This window comes from Prionailurus bengalensis, chromosome D1 (assembly GCF_016509475.1).
Source record: "Prionailurus bengalensis isolate Pbe53 chromosome D1, Fcat_Pben_1.1_paternal_pri, whole genome shotgun sequence".
In the NCBI taxonomy this organism is placed as follows: Eukaryota; Metazoa; Chordata; class Mammalia; order Carnivora; family Felidae; genus Prionailurus; species Prionailurus bengalensis.
In genome coordinates, this window is record NC_057346.1 from 40,308,618 (window position 1) to 40,326,460 (window position 17,843).

General features: G+C 36.2%; 1 protein-coding gene across 2 annotated transcripts in view; it reads left to right on the plus strand.

The window, feature by feature from the left end:
• Positions 1 to 17,843, plus strand: part of SLC36A4 (solute carrier family 36 member 4) — a 50,750-nt gene that overhangs the window by 14,734 nt on the left and 18,173 nt on the right. For both annotated transcript variants that reach the window (XM_043579954.1, XM_043579955.1), the window contains 5 exons: positions 691 to 786; positions 3,134 to 3,218; positions 8,666 to 8,893; positions 10,816 to 10,914; positions 17,318 to 17,487. In XM_043579954.1, coding sequence (XP_043435889.1) covers positions 691 to 786; positions 3,134 to 3,218; positions 8,666 to 8,893; positions 10,816 to 10,914; positions 17,318 to 17,487 — 678 coding nt within the window. The remainder of the gene's footprint in view (positions 1 to 690; positions 787 to 3,133; positions 3,219 to 8,665; positions 8,894 to 10,815; positions 10,915 to 17,317; positions 17,488 to 17,843) is intronic.

Consider the following 17,843-nt stretch of genomic DNA (forward strand, 5'->3'; position numbering starts at 1 on the left):
CCTTTGGTGTTCTTTGCTGATATGTGGGTTGGTAAATAGTCAATAAAATAATATTCTTTTTCTTTATTTTTGTATCATGAAATGCTTCTACTGCACAGTGGACTTTTTTAAAAATAAATATTGCCTTTTCTAATAAACTAATATTCTGATTTTAACTCTTTTTGTTGTTGTTGTTAAATGTTCTTAAAACTTTGAGCAAGTCATTTATCGTCTTTAAATAATAATGATACTTGAAAAAAAGTGGGAAAGAGGACATAGGGAAATAATAGCTACCTCATGGGGCTAAGTATTAGATAAGATAGTTTATGTGTAAATATGTTGTAAAGCCCTGTGCAGATGCATAAAATAATGCTCTTTTAAGAATGAATAATTTAGGCTTGAACAATGTAGTTGATGTTTTTAGGTAATTTAAATATTTAAATCAGTGAAGCACAAATATTTATGTCATACGACTTTTCCAAATTTATAAACTTTAACAGTAGATAAAAGCTAATATATTAGTAAAAAGACTTAAAATTTCATGAGACATATCTTATGGTGTGCAAATCTTGAAATCTCAAAAGCTCCTCTGTTATTGTATACCCTTACATTTATTATTTTCTATGTATTTGATGTTCTTTTCAAGGGTTGGATTTACAGATCAACTTAAAATTTACCTTTTTCATGTGCATGTACGTCCTTAAATTGCAGGTTTAAAAAGTCAACATTGGGTTATAGTGACACTGTGAGTTTTGCTATGGAAGTAAGTCCTTGGAGTTGTCTTCAGAAGCAAGCAGCATGGGGACGGTAAGCACTTACTATGTTTCTAGTATCTGGTTATCAAAATCACATTACTTTTCAAGTGTTTTAAGTTGACAGGATACGTGAATAGAAGCGTGATAAAGCTGGGGGGATAAACATAATCTTTAGAGTTAGACAGGCTTGGGTTCAAATATCAACTCTGCCATTTTTCAATTTTATGAACTGAGTCAAATGATTTATCATTTTGTTTTAGTTTTCATGTTATCAGATGAGTTTATGGTGATACTCACTTCATAGGATTATCATAGTATTTAAAATTTTTTTTTTAATGTTTATTTATTTTTGAAGGAGAGAGACACAGAGTGTGAGCAGGGGAGGGGCAGAGAGAGAGGGAGACACAGAATCTGAAGCAGGCTCCAGGCTCTGAGCTGCCTGCACAGAGCCCAATGAGGGGCTCGAAGCCACAGCCGTGAGATCATGACCTGAGCCGAAGTCAGATGCTTAGCTGACTGAGCCACCCAGGCGCCCCAGGGTTATCATAGTATTTTAAATAAAATGATTTATAAAGCATCTGGCTAACCTATGATATAGTCATGTTAATATTTTTTTTGAGGAAAGGAAAAAAAGCAAGAAAAATGTTGCAGTCTCATTATTTTAGATAAAATTGTGGTGTTTGGCTTTCATGCTCATAGAACATTTGAAGTGTGTATTTTAGCATAATCTTATTTTGCTATCTTATCATTTAAATGTAACTTCATCATTGGTAGACATGGCTGATCAAAGCCAGCTGAAAACAGGACTGGAAAAATAGGCATAGGTAATCAACAAAATGCTGACAGTGGTGCAAATGATATGTGCTGTGGAAATTAAAAGAAGGGAAAGAACAGTGGAGTGCTAGTAGAGTTTATGGTTAAATATGACCTTTCTGGGAATTTGCAGGAAGTTCGGTTTATTTATGAGCTTCTCAGAGTTCTTGATATGCCAAGTAGAAGAAGGAGGAAAGCAGACTAAAAGCCCTAGGATTTGCCCCAGAATCCTATCTTCTTCCTTCTTCTGCCCCAGAGTAGAGACAGCTTTGTCTCTTTTTTCTGTCAAGAAGAATGACTTTCAGGTAGATGTGGCTGGAATGATTGTTGGTAAGATGCTAAAATCCAAGGTGGATGAAAAGATCTTAAGGGAATACTTAAACATAATTAAACGTAATTCATCAGAAAGAAGAAACTTGAATTCATTTCAGGGTAGTAAGATTCTTTACAATAAGGAGATCCCTGAAGAACCATGAGAGCTATAGTTATGGCAAGAATGAAAATAAGCAAGGACCCATCCAATTTCAAATGAGAGAAGGAAGGTCTGTAGACTTGTAGACCAGATTGTTTGACAGCTTGACATTGATTGTCAAGCAAAGACTGCAATGAATTAGTAGGTGAATGCTATTGTAGTTACTCATCATTCCCTGGACAAAATAGAGACATATGGGCTGCATATTAATAATATGCAGGCAGATATATAACTTGATTAAACACAATACCCAAACTATGCAAATTTAACTGGTGGCATCCCTTTCTCATTTCTGTACACTATTTTATGTAGCTGGAATTCTCTCTCTCTCTCTCTCTCTCTCTCTTTTTAATGTTTGTTCATTTATTTTGAGAGAGATCATGAGTGGGAGAGGGAGAGGGACAGAGAGAATCCCAAGCAGCTTGCACCCCTGTTAGTGCGGAGCCCGACGGAGAGCTCCATCTCGTGAACCCTGAGATCATGACCTGAGCCGAAATCAAGAGTCAGATGCTTAACCGACTGAGCCACCCAGGTGCCCCTGTAGCTGGAATTTTCTTAAGTTATCTCATTAAGAGATACTACTGGAGCTTACTTAGAGCTAAGCTACTGGATAAGTCTTTGGTTTATGATTTAGGGCCACACCCCCAGTCCTCTCCCATTTCATGTTCTTATTAGTGATTTGGATAGTGGAGAGCATGCTCACTCATCACATTTGCAAATGACATGAAGCCAAGAGAGCTGGGAAATACACTGGGTTAATCAGAAAAGGCTCAAGAAGTAGAGGAGATAGGCTTGATCTAAAAGATGAAATTTTTTCATGAAATCATTTTATAAGCATATACTCAGACTGTTGAATTTCAGAAATAAATGATAGGGAAATGTTGGCCTTTTAGCTGAATGGAACATCCTTTTGGTGAGTTAATACTTCACTAGTTCACATACTGATAGCAAATGTGTGGTCTTTGAGGAAATAAATTTTATTTACTTATTTTATTTAAGGAAATGACAAGAATATAAGCTATGATAAAATGTTTTCAAATAGTTTAAAAAGAGAAAAATATATTAATATATCAGCAGCTCTTATTGATACTTATTTGTGGGTATCTCTTTTCAGGAGTGTGGTTGACTTTTTTCTGGTGATAACACAGCTGGGATTCTGTAGTGTTTATATTGTCTTCTTAGCTGAAAATGTAAAACAAGTAAGTATTTCTCTTCAGTTATGGAGATCAGTTTCTTCCCATTCCATAGTTTTGGCATCATATTTCCTTTGAGTAAACCATGGTGAATATGAAAATGTGTTGCTTTCATAAAGCATGTTCCTTTGTAAATTTTCCTTTAGTCTTCTTTTTTGTAAGTTGGATTTTCTGCTGCTGTTGTTGATTTTACTTTTCTTGCCATTGTATATCAGTAATGTTTGTTATGTCAGATCAGAACCGGACATAATTTGACTGATTCTTACATACTTGAAATTTAGGCCTCAAAAGCAGATACACAGATGTTTTGGAAGCATATTTTTAAATTGATTTTTTTTATAAGTAAACATATATGGTTTAGCCAGCAACCTAAAAAGTAAAGTTAAAAGAGGGCATTACTAAAATCCAGTAATTATTGCTATTGTCTAAAAAGATACCATGTCCAAAAATGTGTAGTGTTCTGTAATTCTCTCCATATTTTAAGGGTTCACTTTTAAAGGAAGTGGTTTGCAGTCTTCGTAGAGACTGTCAGTTTGAACAAACATGCAAAGCACTGAAATAAAAAAGCTCCCCTATCAAAACAGCGCCAAAATACATTTCTTTATGCACTTTCACTTGTAACTAGTACATTACACCCTGTTCTGCTTTAATCATTATTTTAATCAGTAACATTTGTTAACTATCCATATGTGCATTGTACAATAGTAGACATCTTACATAGTAAGATACAGTACTTGTAGGTATTTTAATGCAAAATGATATGAATATGTTTTCTAAAGAACCTATATGTAGATATATAAGTATATATTTGACTCACTTTTTCAAGTATAAAGTATGCTTCATTTTATATTTAGACCAGGAATGACAAATTATCTGGAAAGGTCCAGATAATAAGTATTTCCAGTTTTGCAGGTCATATGGTCTTCTTGACTTAGCCATAGACAATAATGATAGTAACAAATATATATGGCAATATTCCAATAAAACTTTATTTCAAGAATTTAGGTGGTAGGCTGGATCTGGTGTTTGGGCCATAATTTGCTAAAGTCCCTAGCTTAGATTTTTAATGTTGGAAAGGCTCACGGAGTCAACCCTTCCTTACAAATAGGAGAGTAGATGCTTTCATTAGCATTACTCATTATAGACAGTGTGCTTTTGACTTACAAGTATTTAATTCCACAAGTTGCATATTCTTTTGACTACTAACTCAGTCAAGAGACTATCTGTTGTCAAGAATGATAAGACATACCATCTTACCAGTCATTTATGTAGAATATGATGAAAAATGATCCTTTTCCAGGATTATACAACATGGTAGTCATGTATCTTTTCTTTTTTTATTTTTTTTTTTTATTTTTTTTTTTTAAATTAAAAAAAAATTTTTTTTTCAACGTTTATTTATTTTTGGGACAGAGAGAGACAGAGCATGAACGGGGGAGGGGCAGAGAGAGAGGGAGTCACAGAATCGGAAACAGGCTCCAGGCTCTGAGCCATCAGCCCAGAGCCCGACGCGGGGCTCGAACTCACGGACCGCGAGATCGTGACCTGGCTGAAGTCGGACGCTTAACCGACTGCGCCACCCAGGCGCCCCGTCATGTATCTTTTCTATTATGTTCTAAGAGAGCCACCACAAACTTGATGTGAATTTAAGAATAATGCTAGCAATGCCTAATAATCTTATATTAATAAAGTATTGCATTTTTCATTTAGTTTTTCATTTAGTTTTTAACCACTACTCTGTCATGTACAATGCTCATTTTTTGAATGTGTAAACTAAATTTCACAAAGCATGAGCAGTGTGCCCTAAGTCATGCAGATTAAACTGAGAACTAGGTCTATGACACACTGGTGCCACCCATTACATTAATTGTTCATCACTGGACAGGACCTTGTCTGATTTTAGTTGTGCATGTGTGTGCATATGACATAGAGTATGTAAATGCATACAATAAATGTCTATAAGCTTAGGGTTGGTGACTTTCTCCTATGAAATATTATCAGTTGCTTCCAAAGTTGAATGGAAGAATTACCAGGCAGAAAAAGTGACTCTCTGGGAGAAGAATGCCTGCTATAGATGGAACAATGAAAGTCCTTTGAGTTATAAAAAGCAACATGGTAAAAGATACGCAGACTTGAGAAAAGTTGAAAGCAATGGTGAACACTTCACCTCAGCAGAGCAGACAGATGGTTATTGAAACAGTAGCGTCAGAGATTTTCACTCTGCAGATCTGTTCTCTCACATTTTATAGCAGTCTCCAAGAGTAGACACACTGGTTGATTATATGTTACCAATTACTATTGTTAGAGTTAAAAACTGTAAGTTTATTACCACATTAATCTACATAAAATCAAAGTTGCAATATTTTAGCAGATCAGAGAAGTAAGGGGTTAGTTGCCATACAGATATGTGAACCTCCTACCCTGACTGCCACAGGACTGTTTTTGGTCCCATTAAGTCATTGTGGACAATTGGCAGGAGAAAATGAATGGATAGTACCTCCAATGATTTAATCCATCGTGGTTACTGTAGCTCCCCTCTGTTCCTACTCGAAGATACTCTAGAACATTTCAGGTAGATAAAATAGTGTTTTTGGGAATGAAGAGTGAGGAAGGGATATTAAGAGAAAAAAAGATATAGTGATACTTAAGACCGTGTATTTTAAAGACAGAATATCCACATTCAAATTGCTTGTCTCTCAGTTTTAAATCACACATTGGGCAAGATCTCCTTATCCCTGGTCAAGCCTCAGTTTCCTTATATGTAAAATGGGAATAATAACAAAATCTCCCATTGTTCCTCCTAAACTTATCTGAGGTTCAGGTGACAAAAGGTTTGTGAAAGCCTTTGCAAAATGTAAAGCAGTATACAAATATAGGGTGTTAAGGCTTTTTAATTTTGTATTTATTTTAACTTTGCTGAAGAACATAATCTACCTTTGGAATTTTAACCATTAAATTACTGAATCATTGAAAATTAATAAGTAGTAGATTTTAGTAAATTTAAGCTTTAAATGGAAACAACTGAATTTAGTAATTTTATTTTATAATATTTATTTCAGTGTTTTGCATTTTGGTAAACATGTGAGATCATAGGAAGTCCTATTAGATAGCCAATATCTGTCTCTAGAGGGCACCAAAGGACTCAAATGTTTACCTGAATCTTGCTCTGGGTATGTATCTACACTTTATTTTATTTTTTAATCCTGATGATTTTTATAATCATTTTTCTGGCAAAGAATACTAAATTATTATGAGATATTTGTGGTAGAATTAATTTCATGTTCCCAACCATCTCACCATTCAAACAACCCTTTTTAAAATTGGTTATATAACTGATTTTCTCTTGCCAGGTATCCTTGTTAGAGCTTAATGTTGATCATTATCTAATCTGATTATGGGTGGTACTTCTTTGATACAGAAGCATTTGCTATAAATAATTTTGTTACTGGGAAAACGAGTCAACAAATAAAATATGTTTTTAAAAGCCAAGTAATGTGAATTACCAATTTTGCTTCTAATTTCAGATTCTCAAATAGAAAGTTGTGGGGGCGCCTGGGTGGCTCAGTTGATTGAGCGACTGACTTTGGGTCAGGTCATGGTCTCATGGTCTGTGGGTTTGAGGCCCGCATCACGTTCTGTGCTGACAGCTCAGAGCCTAGAGCCTGCTTTGGATTCTGTGTCTCCCTCTCTCTCTGCTCCTCCCCTGCTTGCGTGCTCTCTCTCTCTCTCTCTGTCTCTCTCAAAAAAAAAAAAAAAATTAAAATACAAAGTTTTGATGGCCAATTACAAGATAAATGTGAGGTATGCATTTCTTAAATGGTTCATGGTATAACCTGAGAGTTTGTTAGTCCAGTACAAGTTACAAATTGCCTATCTAACTTAAAACTAGTAAATACATTGCCTGCAGTTTAAGGTGATGTGTACATTTGTAGTGATACTAAACATTGTTTATCACAAATTAGAAGTATAGAATTATACTTCTATATAATTTTGTTTCTATATAGTATATAGGAAACAGTTGAATTGTTAATCATATTATAATTTTGTTCTAAACTTCTGACTTATGGGCCTCTTAATACTTATTATATTTAGAGAGAGAGATGTCAAAGTAGAGGGCAGGTGGCTAGTTGAGCAAGGGGCCTCCCCTTTCCAAATTGCAGTATTTTGGTCCAGTTAACATGCAGCGGTCATAAGCTAAATTCTAGTGTCTCCCGCCGGGTTTGGATCCTAGAACTACCACTTACTGGCTTGATATTATGTAAGGTTTTTTTTAAGGCCCTTCTTTAAACCTCAGTTTCCTCAACTATAAGTTGACATTAATACTACTACCCATCTCAGACAGTTGTTTTGAGGATTAGATGAGATGTTGTATATATTTAGTTCAGTACTCAAAAAATGTTCCCTATTATTATTATAGGATCTTGTTCTTAAGAATTTAAGTATCTAGAGACTTGATAATGTCATTGTGTTCAAAGGAGGGTGTAGAGTGTTTGTGGGCAAATAGATTTTCCCTAGCATTTAAATTATAATATTATATACCTCTGCTGTGAGTTTGTAAGAGTGTTTGTAGAGTCCTGTATAATTTCATTTTTGTTTTAGTAAGTTGGATTATGTGATTAATTGAATGAGACAAGTTTTAATATGTGGAACCTACAAATTACTGTAACTCTTGAACACTGAATGTTGGTATATAGAAGTGGCTGAATTAATTTGAAGGTAAAGTTGATTTATTGAAGTTTTTTGCTCTAGCAAGAAGTTATCTACATCTGGCACATGGCCATGCATGTATTGATAGTGATGATTATTTATTTATTTAAAAGATTTTATTTTTAAGTAATCTCTATACCCAACATGGAACCTGAACTCAACCCCAAGATCAAGAGTCACACGCTCTAACTGCCTGAGCCAGCCAGGCACCCCTTTGATAGTGATGATAATTTATAAACAGTTGTTTTATAAAACAGCTTTAAAGTTAGGCTATGATTTCTAAACTTTATCTTGACTACTGTACATTTCTAAGAGGTATATGAGCTTGTTACCTTCTCTGAAGAGAGTAAGTCAGAGTAGGATATCTGGAGTAGAATATGGTCATTCTAGGCAAGTATACATACACTTTTGATTATCTCAGAAGCAGGTTGAGCCTTTGCTGGAATCATGAGCAAAAGGCTTCAAAATAAATTGGTAAATTCATCCTCATAATTTTCTAGTGAACTTTATTTTTACAGTATGATAAAAGAAGTTGTTTTGCAAAGAAGAATTATCCTATTTTAATTATCCTTAAATTTGATAAATATGTATTTCTAGGAAGCTAGAATATCTTGAAAAAATATAAACATTTATTGTAAAGGAATTATCATAGAGTGTATAGGTAATTTCTTGATATTTTGTCACTTATAAGTTGATGAAAGTTTTTTTCTCCCCCTCTTCCTTATTCTCCTGGTAATCCTGTGTAGGTTCATGAAGGATTCCTGGAGAGTAAAGTGTTACTTTTGAATAGTACCAATTCATCAAATCCATGTGAGAGAAGAAGTATTGACCTAAGGATATATATGCTTTGCTTTCTTCCATTTATAATTCTTTTGGTCTTCATTCGTGAGCTAAAGAATCTGTTTGTGCTTTCATTCCTCGCCAACCTTTCCATGGCTGTCAGTCTTGTGATAATTTATCAGTATGTCGTTAGGGTAAGTATAACATGTTTTTAACCGTTTTTAACCTATGGTTCTTATAACTAATTCTTTGTTCACTTTGGAGGTAAAAGTAATGATGTGTCAAGACCCCTACTTCGTCATGTGGCACACAGGAGATAATCAGTAAACTTGGGGCTCCTGCTCAGCTGGCAGAGTGTGTGACACAGAGCGCAGGCTTTGTCTTCAGGCTTGGTTTTGAATCTTGGTAAATCTGTTTCTGGGCTTTGTGACACTGCTGCAGAAGATAGTGATACCTACCCTATTGAGTTGTAAGATTTAGGAGTGCCTCAGTACACTGTGTAACAGGGAACAAAGAACTCACTAGTGTTTTCTTTATTCTTATAAGATTTGAACCAGTCTCGAGATGTAGTTTTATAATTTTCTTTGACTTCTGAACCTGTTTTTGCTGCCACCACTTCCATTCACTGCCACTCTACTAATCTGTAGCCTGTCTGTCTGAAGTATGCAACCTCAGCTGATTTCATTGTCTGAAGTCTGGGGATCCTAACCCTACAAGGACTATCCTTAAAAAAAACATTGGTTGATGGGATTCAGGGGATCTGCAAATCCCTTAAAATTATTTGCAAGATTTAGCATCTCTGTATGTATATATGCATTCTTCTACTGAGCAGTGTATAGCTTTCATCTCTAAGGGACTGAGGACTCAGAAAAGGTCAAGAATGCCTGCTCTAGTCTTTCCTGAGCCAATCCATTTTGTATATTGCTGTTGCAATTGTCCTAAAACCTCCATTGGCAGTTTGTCACAAACTCTGTTATGATGGGTCTGTTTCATTCCCCCTGCCCTGAATTCTAAAACCTGTAGACATTTTCTTATTGTACATAAGATGGAAGGGAACAGGCAGGAACATCTCATAAGGCTGTAGTTCACGACCTCTTACCTGAACATGTAAGAATTAGTGGAGCAGAAAAGGTAGTTCCTTAGGTAGAGGGAACAGTGTGAGTCTTGAATAACAGATATTCTCAGATGACCCAAACACTTAAATATCCCTTTCATTTTGACCATAACTTGTATTTTCCATCATGGATAACCATTATATCACACAAGTCTCCCTACGCTTCTGATATTCTAGACCTCTTTATTACCCAAATTATCCATGTGCTTTTACACTTCAGGTTATTTTTTTCATCCTCTTTTCTTGATCTTGAATTCCACTTCCAGTTAAGGAGGGCAGAGAACACACGGTGGTAAACAGAGTAGGAAGCAGACTTGGGATAGCTGGAAGATATAGTCGTTGTGGAACCAGAGATCTTGAACAAGATGTACAGTTTGTGAGTCTCCGGATGGCAAAAGTTGGAACAAGGCTGTGGGTCGGGGCTGAGTAATCAAAGCCAGGGTCAAGGAGTATGTACGAATAATAAGAGTAATGGCAACTGGCTGGTTAAAGTGTAAGACACTGCATCAAGGAGACCTTTACGAGGAAGCAGCAGAGTTATGAGGTAGAAAGCCAAAATCAGGAACCAGGTGACTTGGAGATGGAAAGAGCAAAACAGAGTAGAAAATGAATTTCACTGGACACCATGAGCAGTGGTTGATAACTGACTATATGGCACTCAGTTCAGACTGAGTATGCTTATGTTATTTCCTGTTGTGCCAGGAGCCATACCCAGTGTGAACAGCCTGGGACTTGAAGGTGGAAACAGGTAATCGGGAGCATTGAGCTCAGATGGAATGTGTGGGCATGAGGGAAACAATGGCTTTGGCAGTGAAATTCTAACAGCTTGGCTACATTTAACATAGATGCTTAAAGTGTTTATTGAAAGAATTATTCACTTTTATAACATAAATTTGTTACTGTGAAGCTCAGAAGTATATGATGTCACGCTTTCGTTTTACATTGTTTAAAATAAGTAAAGATGTAACTTCTCTTGTTTTTTTTTTTTTTTTCTTTCTCCAGAATATGCCAAATCCCCACAATCTTCCAATAGTGGCTGGTTGGAAAAAATACCCACTTTTTTTTGGTACTGCTGTGTTTGCTTTTGAAGGCATAGGAGTGGTAAGGATTTGTTCTTTATTATTGTTCATAAAAATTTTAAGTTAACACAAAGATTTATGTAGTCAGACTACATTTAAAATGCACTTTTCTTTTTTGTTTCTATTTTCTTCATTACCAGAACACTATTTGCAGTTTGATAGGGTAGACTTGAATTATAGTTTAGTTTAGATGATTTTTAATGTTTTATTAAGGAAAATTGCAAGCCTGATATAAAATCTTGAGAATAGTATGATGAACTCTTGTATAAGCATCACCCAGCTTTAAAAACCAACTCATGGCCGACTTTGTTTTATCTGTATTCCATCTACTCTGCCAAGCCCAAGTTACATTCAGACAAGCCCCAAACATCATATTTTATAGACTAGATGATTTGAAGTGGATTGAAATTGTTACAAAGTTGCCATTACATAGAAGAATCAAATATAAATTCTCCCTTTAGATTTGCACGTGTCATATTTGTTTTGAGAAATGATAATATCATAAAGCTAATACCAAGAAATACAAGTACCCTGAGGATTCTAAGATCTTAAATATTTCCATTCAAGATGCTTCCAGTCTATTTAAAGCCTGAAATGTGTAGATTTGGGGAAAATAGAAGATTGCTTTCTGCTCTGCAGCTTATGTTCCATTGTCAGATGGTTTGGTATAGGAGCAAAACCACTTATACATCTATGCGAACTACAGATGAAATAGATCTACAAGACAATTTTACAGCATTTTGCTTGCGTTCCTTGTCTCTCTGAATTCTCCTTTAGAGAATTCTCACATATTCTTACAGTTCCACTTATCACTGTTACAGAAATAACTGCAGGTTTTCCCTTATGTCTTTAACCAACAAGCTCTAGTTAACTATTGGACATTTCCAGTTAAGTTGTTCCTCTGACATCTTAAGTTCAGCAACTCCAGAGTACTACATAGACTGTCTTATCTAAAACCAGCTTCACTTTCTCATGTCCTGTTACTTTCAGGTTTTTTTTTTTTTTTTGCAGTTGCTCAAGCTTGAAACATTGGAACAGTTCCTTTCACTTTGCCCCTGGTTCCCCCATTCCATCAGTAATGAAGGCATGTCTGTTTTTCTTTCCTGTTTCCCCATAAATGAAAATACATTTGAAACACCCAAATGCTGTCTAATGTGAAGGAGCCTATCTAAATATGAAGGAGCCTATCTAAATGTGAATTTCCTTCCCTTTCTCCTTTTCTAGCCACACCGGCACCATTCTTGACTGTAGCCCTTTATTTCAGGTCTGGATGATCTTTACAGCATCCAAATTATTCTCTCTTCTGTTAACCAGTTAATATTCCCATATGGACCTATTACCTCAAAAGTGGAGATATTACTAGAGTTATTATCTCATAGTGTTATTTTGAGGACCACATGAGATGCTGCATTCAAAGCATCTAGAAAAATACCTGGCAGGGGCTGGTCCAAGATGGCAGTGTAGGAAGATCCGGAACTCCCCCCTTCCCAAGGACACACCACGTCAACAGCCACATATGGAATAATCCCCCTGAAGAAGAACTGAATGCTAGCTGAAGAGTTCCTCCACAACAGACGATGAAAGGACCCCATCAAGACAGATGAGGGAGACAGAGATGAGGTTTCACCAAAAACCCCATCCCCAGTGCAGCAACCCAATACAGGGAGCTTTTATCTGAAGAGCAAGGGGTTTGTGACCCACATCAGGCATCCCAACCCTTCAGACCTGCACTGGAGAGACAAGTCCCCAGTGGGGCTTACATCTGTGGGATCCAGAGGACTGTAGGATCTGAGAAACTCCTTTTTAAAGGGCTCGCATATGGACTCACTTGCCCCAGAACCTAGCCTAAAAGCTGCAGTTTGAAAAGTGCCTAGGCTATATGTGGAGGAGATTTTATTTGTGAATCTTAAAGAATCTTCTGGAGAGGCAGGGACATGTTGGGACTTTCTCTGGGGATGGAGGCACTGGTGGGCACCATTTTGGCAGGCTCCCTCTGTGATGCTGGCACAGGAGGACACTCAAAAACACAGCAGCCTCCCTCTGCCTTGCTAACAATGGTGGGTGTGCCCTGCCCCCAGTGCTATTCCCCTGCCATACTAAGGCTGTGGGCAAGTGTAGTCCACACAGGGGACACCCCTTGATCCCTGGCCCTGGTAGCTAGGAGGTTTTATGTTCCAGGGCCCCATGGGACTGTAACAATGGGAAAGACTGTTCTTGGCAGGCTGCCATTCCCAGGGTGCTGTACAGACAGTTGACTGAAATGTACTCCAGTTCTGAAGTTCCATTGTCAGAAAAGTTCCATTGTCAGCAAAAAAGGCTTATTTACAAGTTCTGAAGCTTTAACCTGAGGGACAGGCTTCAGGTTTGCCATGCATCTGAAGGCTACCAAAGCACTCTGAGGGAACACAGGGAGACACCGTCTTGTGCTCTCCCTTGGCCTTGCTACAGCCTGGTGGTACCTCCCAGAAAGGAGCTTAGAGTGTTGTCTGAAGCCTCAATTTTTGCAACTGTTATCCAGGGGACCCCTCCAGATCTCCTACTCTAGAGGCCAGCAGGGTTAACAATTATAGCCCTACAGACTGTATATTTCCATACTTTAAACGCTGCTGCCCAGGAATCTGGCTTTCAACTGTTCTGAAATTTAGTACTGACTAAAATCCCCATACTGGAACACTGGCAGGTCTTGGCACGCCCTCAACAACTGTAACTTCTCAAGATTAAATCAGGCTGCTTAGACAGTCACAAAGGTTCAAGAGACAGCCAAGACCTAGGTCAAGGTTGAATGATGAAGTTCATCTCCTACACAAGGTCACTCCTTCAGGACTGGGAGATGTAGCTGTTTCAGTTAATACACAGAAACAAACACAAAAAGTCAGGAAAAATGAGATGGAGGAATGTGTTCCAAATGAAGGAACAAGACAGAACTTCTGAAAAAGACCTTACTGAAATAGAAGTAATCTATTAGTGGGTAAGAGTTTAAAGTCATGGTCATAAAGATGCTGATGCAATTTGGGAGAAGAATGGATTGACACAGTGAGAACTTCAACAAAGAGAGAAAATATAAGTGCCGAACAGAAGTCACAAAGCTGAAGAACGTGCTAACTGAACTGCAAAATATACTAGAGGGGTTTAGCAGCAGACCAGATGAAGCAGAACTCATCAGTGACCTCGACGACAAGGCAATGCAATTCACCCAGACGGAGCAGGAAAAAGAAAAAAAAACAACAACTTTGAAAACGTAAAGTTTAAGGAAGCTGTGGGATAACATCTGGGAGAATAACATTTGCGCTATAGGAATCCTCGAAGGAGGAAAGAGAAAAAAGCCATAAAAAATAACAAGGAAGTAATGGCTGGAAAATTCCCTAACCTGGAGAAGGAAACAGACATGCAGGTCTACAGATAGTTCCAAATAAGATGAACCCAAAGAGACCCATACAGAGACACATTGTAATTAAAATGTCAAAAATTAAAGAGAGAATTTTTAAAGCAGCAAGAGAAAACAACTTGTTACGTACAAGGGAACCCCCATAAGGCTGTTAGCTGATTTTTCAGCAGAAACTTTGCAGAATAAAAGGTAGTGGCATGATATATTCAAAGTGCTGAAAGGAAAAAAAAAACAAACAAACCAAAAACTTATAACCAGGAGTACTCTACCTGGCAGGGTTGTCATTTGGAATTGAAGGAGCTCTTAAAGTGAACAGAAGGGTGAGCATGGCCATCCTTGACTTTTCCTGATCTTAGAAGAGAAGTTTCAGCTTTTTATTGTTGAGTTGATACTAGCTGTGGGCCTGTCATATGTGGCCTTTATTATGTTGAGTAATGTTGCCTGTGTACATACTTTGTAGAGTGTTTTTATCATGAATGGATATTGAATTTTATAGATGCTTTTTCTGCATCTGTGGTGATGGCCATTTGATTTTTTTCCTTCATTTTGTTAATTTGGTGTATCATGTTGATTCATTTGTAGATGCTGAATCCTCCTTGCATCCTGGGAATAAATCCCACTTGATTGTGGCGTATGATCCTTTTAATGTATTATTGAATTTGGTTTGCTAATATTTTGTTGAGGACTTTTACATCTGTGTTCATCAGGGATATTGCTTATAATTTTCTTTCTTTCTTTTTCTTTTTTTTTTTTTTTTTTTTGGTGTCCTTGTCTAGTTTTGATATTAGGGTAATGCTGGCCTCGTAAAGTGAGTTTGGAAGTGTTCCCTCGTCTTCAGTTTTCTGGAAGAAGTTGAGAAGGATAGGTATTAAATCTTATTTGAATGTTCGGTAGAATTCGCTTGTGAAGTCATCTGGTCCTGGACTTTTGTTTGTTAGAAGTTTTTTTGATTACTGATTCAGTCTCCTTACTAGTAATCTTTCTATTCAGATTTTCTATGTCTTCAGGATTCAGTCTTGGAATTATATATTTCAAGGAATTTATCCTACTTCAGTTTATTGGCATATAATTGTCCATTGTAGTCTCTTATGACCCTTTGTATTTCTGTAATATCATTTGTAACTTCTCTTTCATTTCTGATTTTGTTTATTTGTGCTCTCTCTCTTTTTTAACTGGTGAGTCTAGCTAAAGGTTTGTAAATTTTGCATGGCAACTATAGGCAGTAATAATTTATTGCATATTTGAAAGTTGCCAAGAGAATAAATCTTTAAAGTTCTCATTATAAAAAAAATTATAATTTTGTATGATGATGGATGATAACTAGACATGTGGTGATCACTTTGCAGTGTATACAAATATCAAATTATTATGTTGTACATCTGAAACTAATATAATGTTTTATGCCAATTTTATCTCAATTAAAAAATGGTAAATCGTAAGTACTTGGTAAATAATTGCTGTTATTATTTCTTAGTGTCTTTTACTGTATGATCAGATCACCTGGCCAGAACCTCTGAAGAATTGCCTAAAGTAGCTTAACTTCAATTAGCCTTTTTTTCTTTTTTTTTAAAGGTTTTTTTACATAATAAACATAACTTACTCATCTCACAAAATTGACACACAGTAGATACACATGGATACAGAAGCAGTTATGACATGAATATACATAGGTTAGTATGCACACATGTATTTCCTAGCACCATCAGATAAGAAGTCCTATTAGCAGAGATACACAGTCACTACAAGCCCACTCAGCACCCAGATCTTGATTTCTAAGTACCATTCTACAACAAAAGAACGAAATTTCTTTGGAGAAATGGCTGATTCTGGGGCTGAAACCAGGAAATTCAAGATGAGTCTGGAGCGTTTTGTAGTGCCAAAAAGTATGGAAGTGCTCAAAAAACAAAAGAACAGAGGCATGTCAAAGGACTACAAGGAATATGAGAACCTAATGGGATTCACAATGACCAAAGCTGGAACAATATGAGCAACAAAATAAATAAATGCTTTGGATTCATACCCAAAGTATAAGACAATATACATGAATGCATACTAGTATAAATGAGCAATTAAGTAAATTTGTACATAGAGGGATTCCCAAATCACTTATGTAGGTATTCCTCTCTGGGAGGTGTAGCTTAATCCCCCCCAGTCCCTGAATTATGGGACGCATTTAGTGACTTGGCTTCCAACAAGCAGAGTATGATGAGAAAGAAGAAAAGACCTTTACAAGCAGAGAAACCTGGCAAACACTGCTGTAACCAAGTGATCAAAGTGAATTTCACCAGTGATAAATCATGTTGATAGTATGTGTGATGAGAAGGGCATTTCACTTCTGTGGAATCTTATTCTAAAATCTATAATCCCAGTGTACAAACATCAGGCAACATCAGACAAGCCCCAGTAGAGAGAAATTATACCAAATATCTAATCAGTACTCCTCAAAACTGTCAAGATGATGAAGAATGATAAAGGATTGAGAATCCATCACAGTTAAGAGAAGACTAAGGAGACAAGAGATATGGTGACAAAATGCAATGTGACATCCTGGAAGGGACCCTGGAACGGAAAAAGGACATTAGTGGAAAAACTAATGAAATCCAAATAAAAATTTGGAGTTTAATAATGTACCAATGTTGGTTCTTAGTTGTAACAAATGTACTTTAGTAGTATAAAATGTTAACATGAGGGGAAACTGGTCAGGGGTGTATGGGAGTTTTTTGTTTGTCTTTGCAACTTTTCTGTAAATCTGAAGTTATTCCAAAATAAGAAGTTACTTACAAAAACCTGACAGGTTTGCTTAGTAAGAGCTGATTTCAGACCTTTTTAAGGATTTAAAAATCTGTAGTGTAAATAATATATATAACACCAAGAAAAATATTCAGTGATTTATTATGTGTTTTTTAAAAGGAAATAAAATTTGCATATAAACTATAGAAAGATTAATTTGTGTATATGTAAGACAAGTATATATGTATACTTGTGTATATATAAGACAGATCATTTTAAATGACTTGTATTACCTACATTCTCTTTGTAGGTCCTTCCACTGGAAAATCAAATGAAAGAATCAAAACGCTTCCCCCAAGCATTGAATATTGGCATGGGAATTGTTACAACTTTGTATGTAACATTAGCTACTTTAGGATATATGTGTTTCCGTGATGAAATTAAAGGCAGCATAACTTTAAATCTTCCCCAGGATGTGTGGTAGGTGGACCTCATTTTGTTAATCCTAGCTTGTATACTCTATAAATATAGCTTACCAATGTTTGATGACAAAGATGTATTTTTGGATTTATGGTTTAAACATTTAAAATTTTTTTGTGATTCCTTATTTGTATAACCTTATTTGTGATTTCTTATTTTATTGTGATTTCACAATCTTCGGAGACCATCTAGTATTTTATAGGTCCTTTTGAGATTCTTTGAAAAGATTAAAAATTATAGGATATCCCAAATTTGAGTAAAATATCAAAGTAAAACATGGATTCTTTTAATATGGACTCACTATAATAAAAATTGTAATACATGTACATGATGCCAAAAAATCCAACACTCTGGGT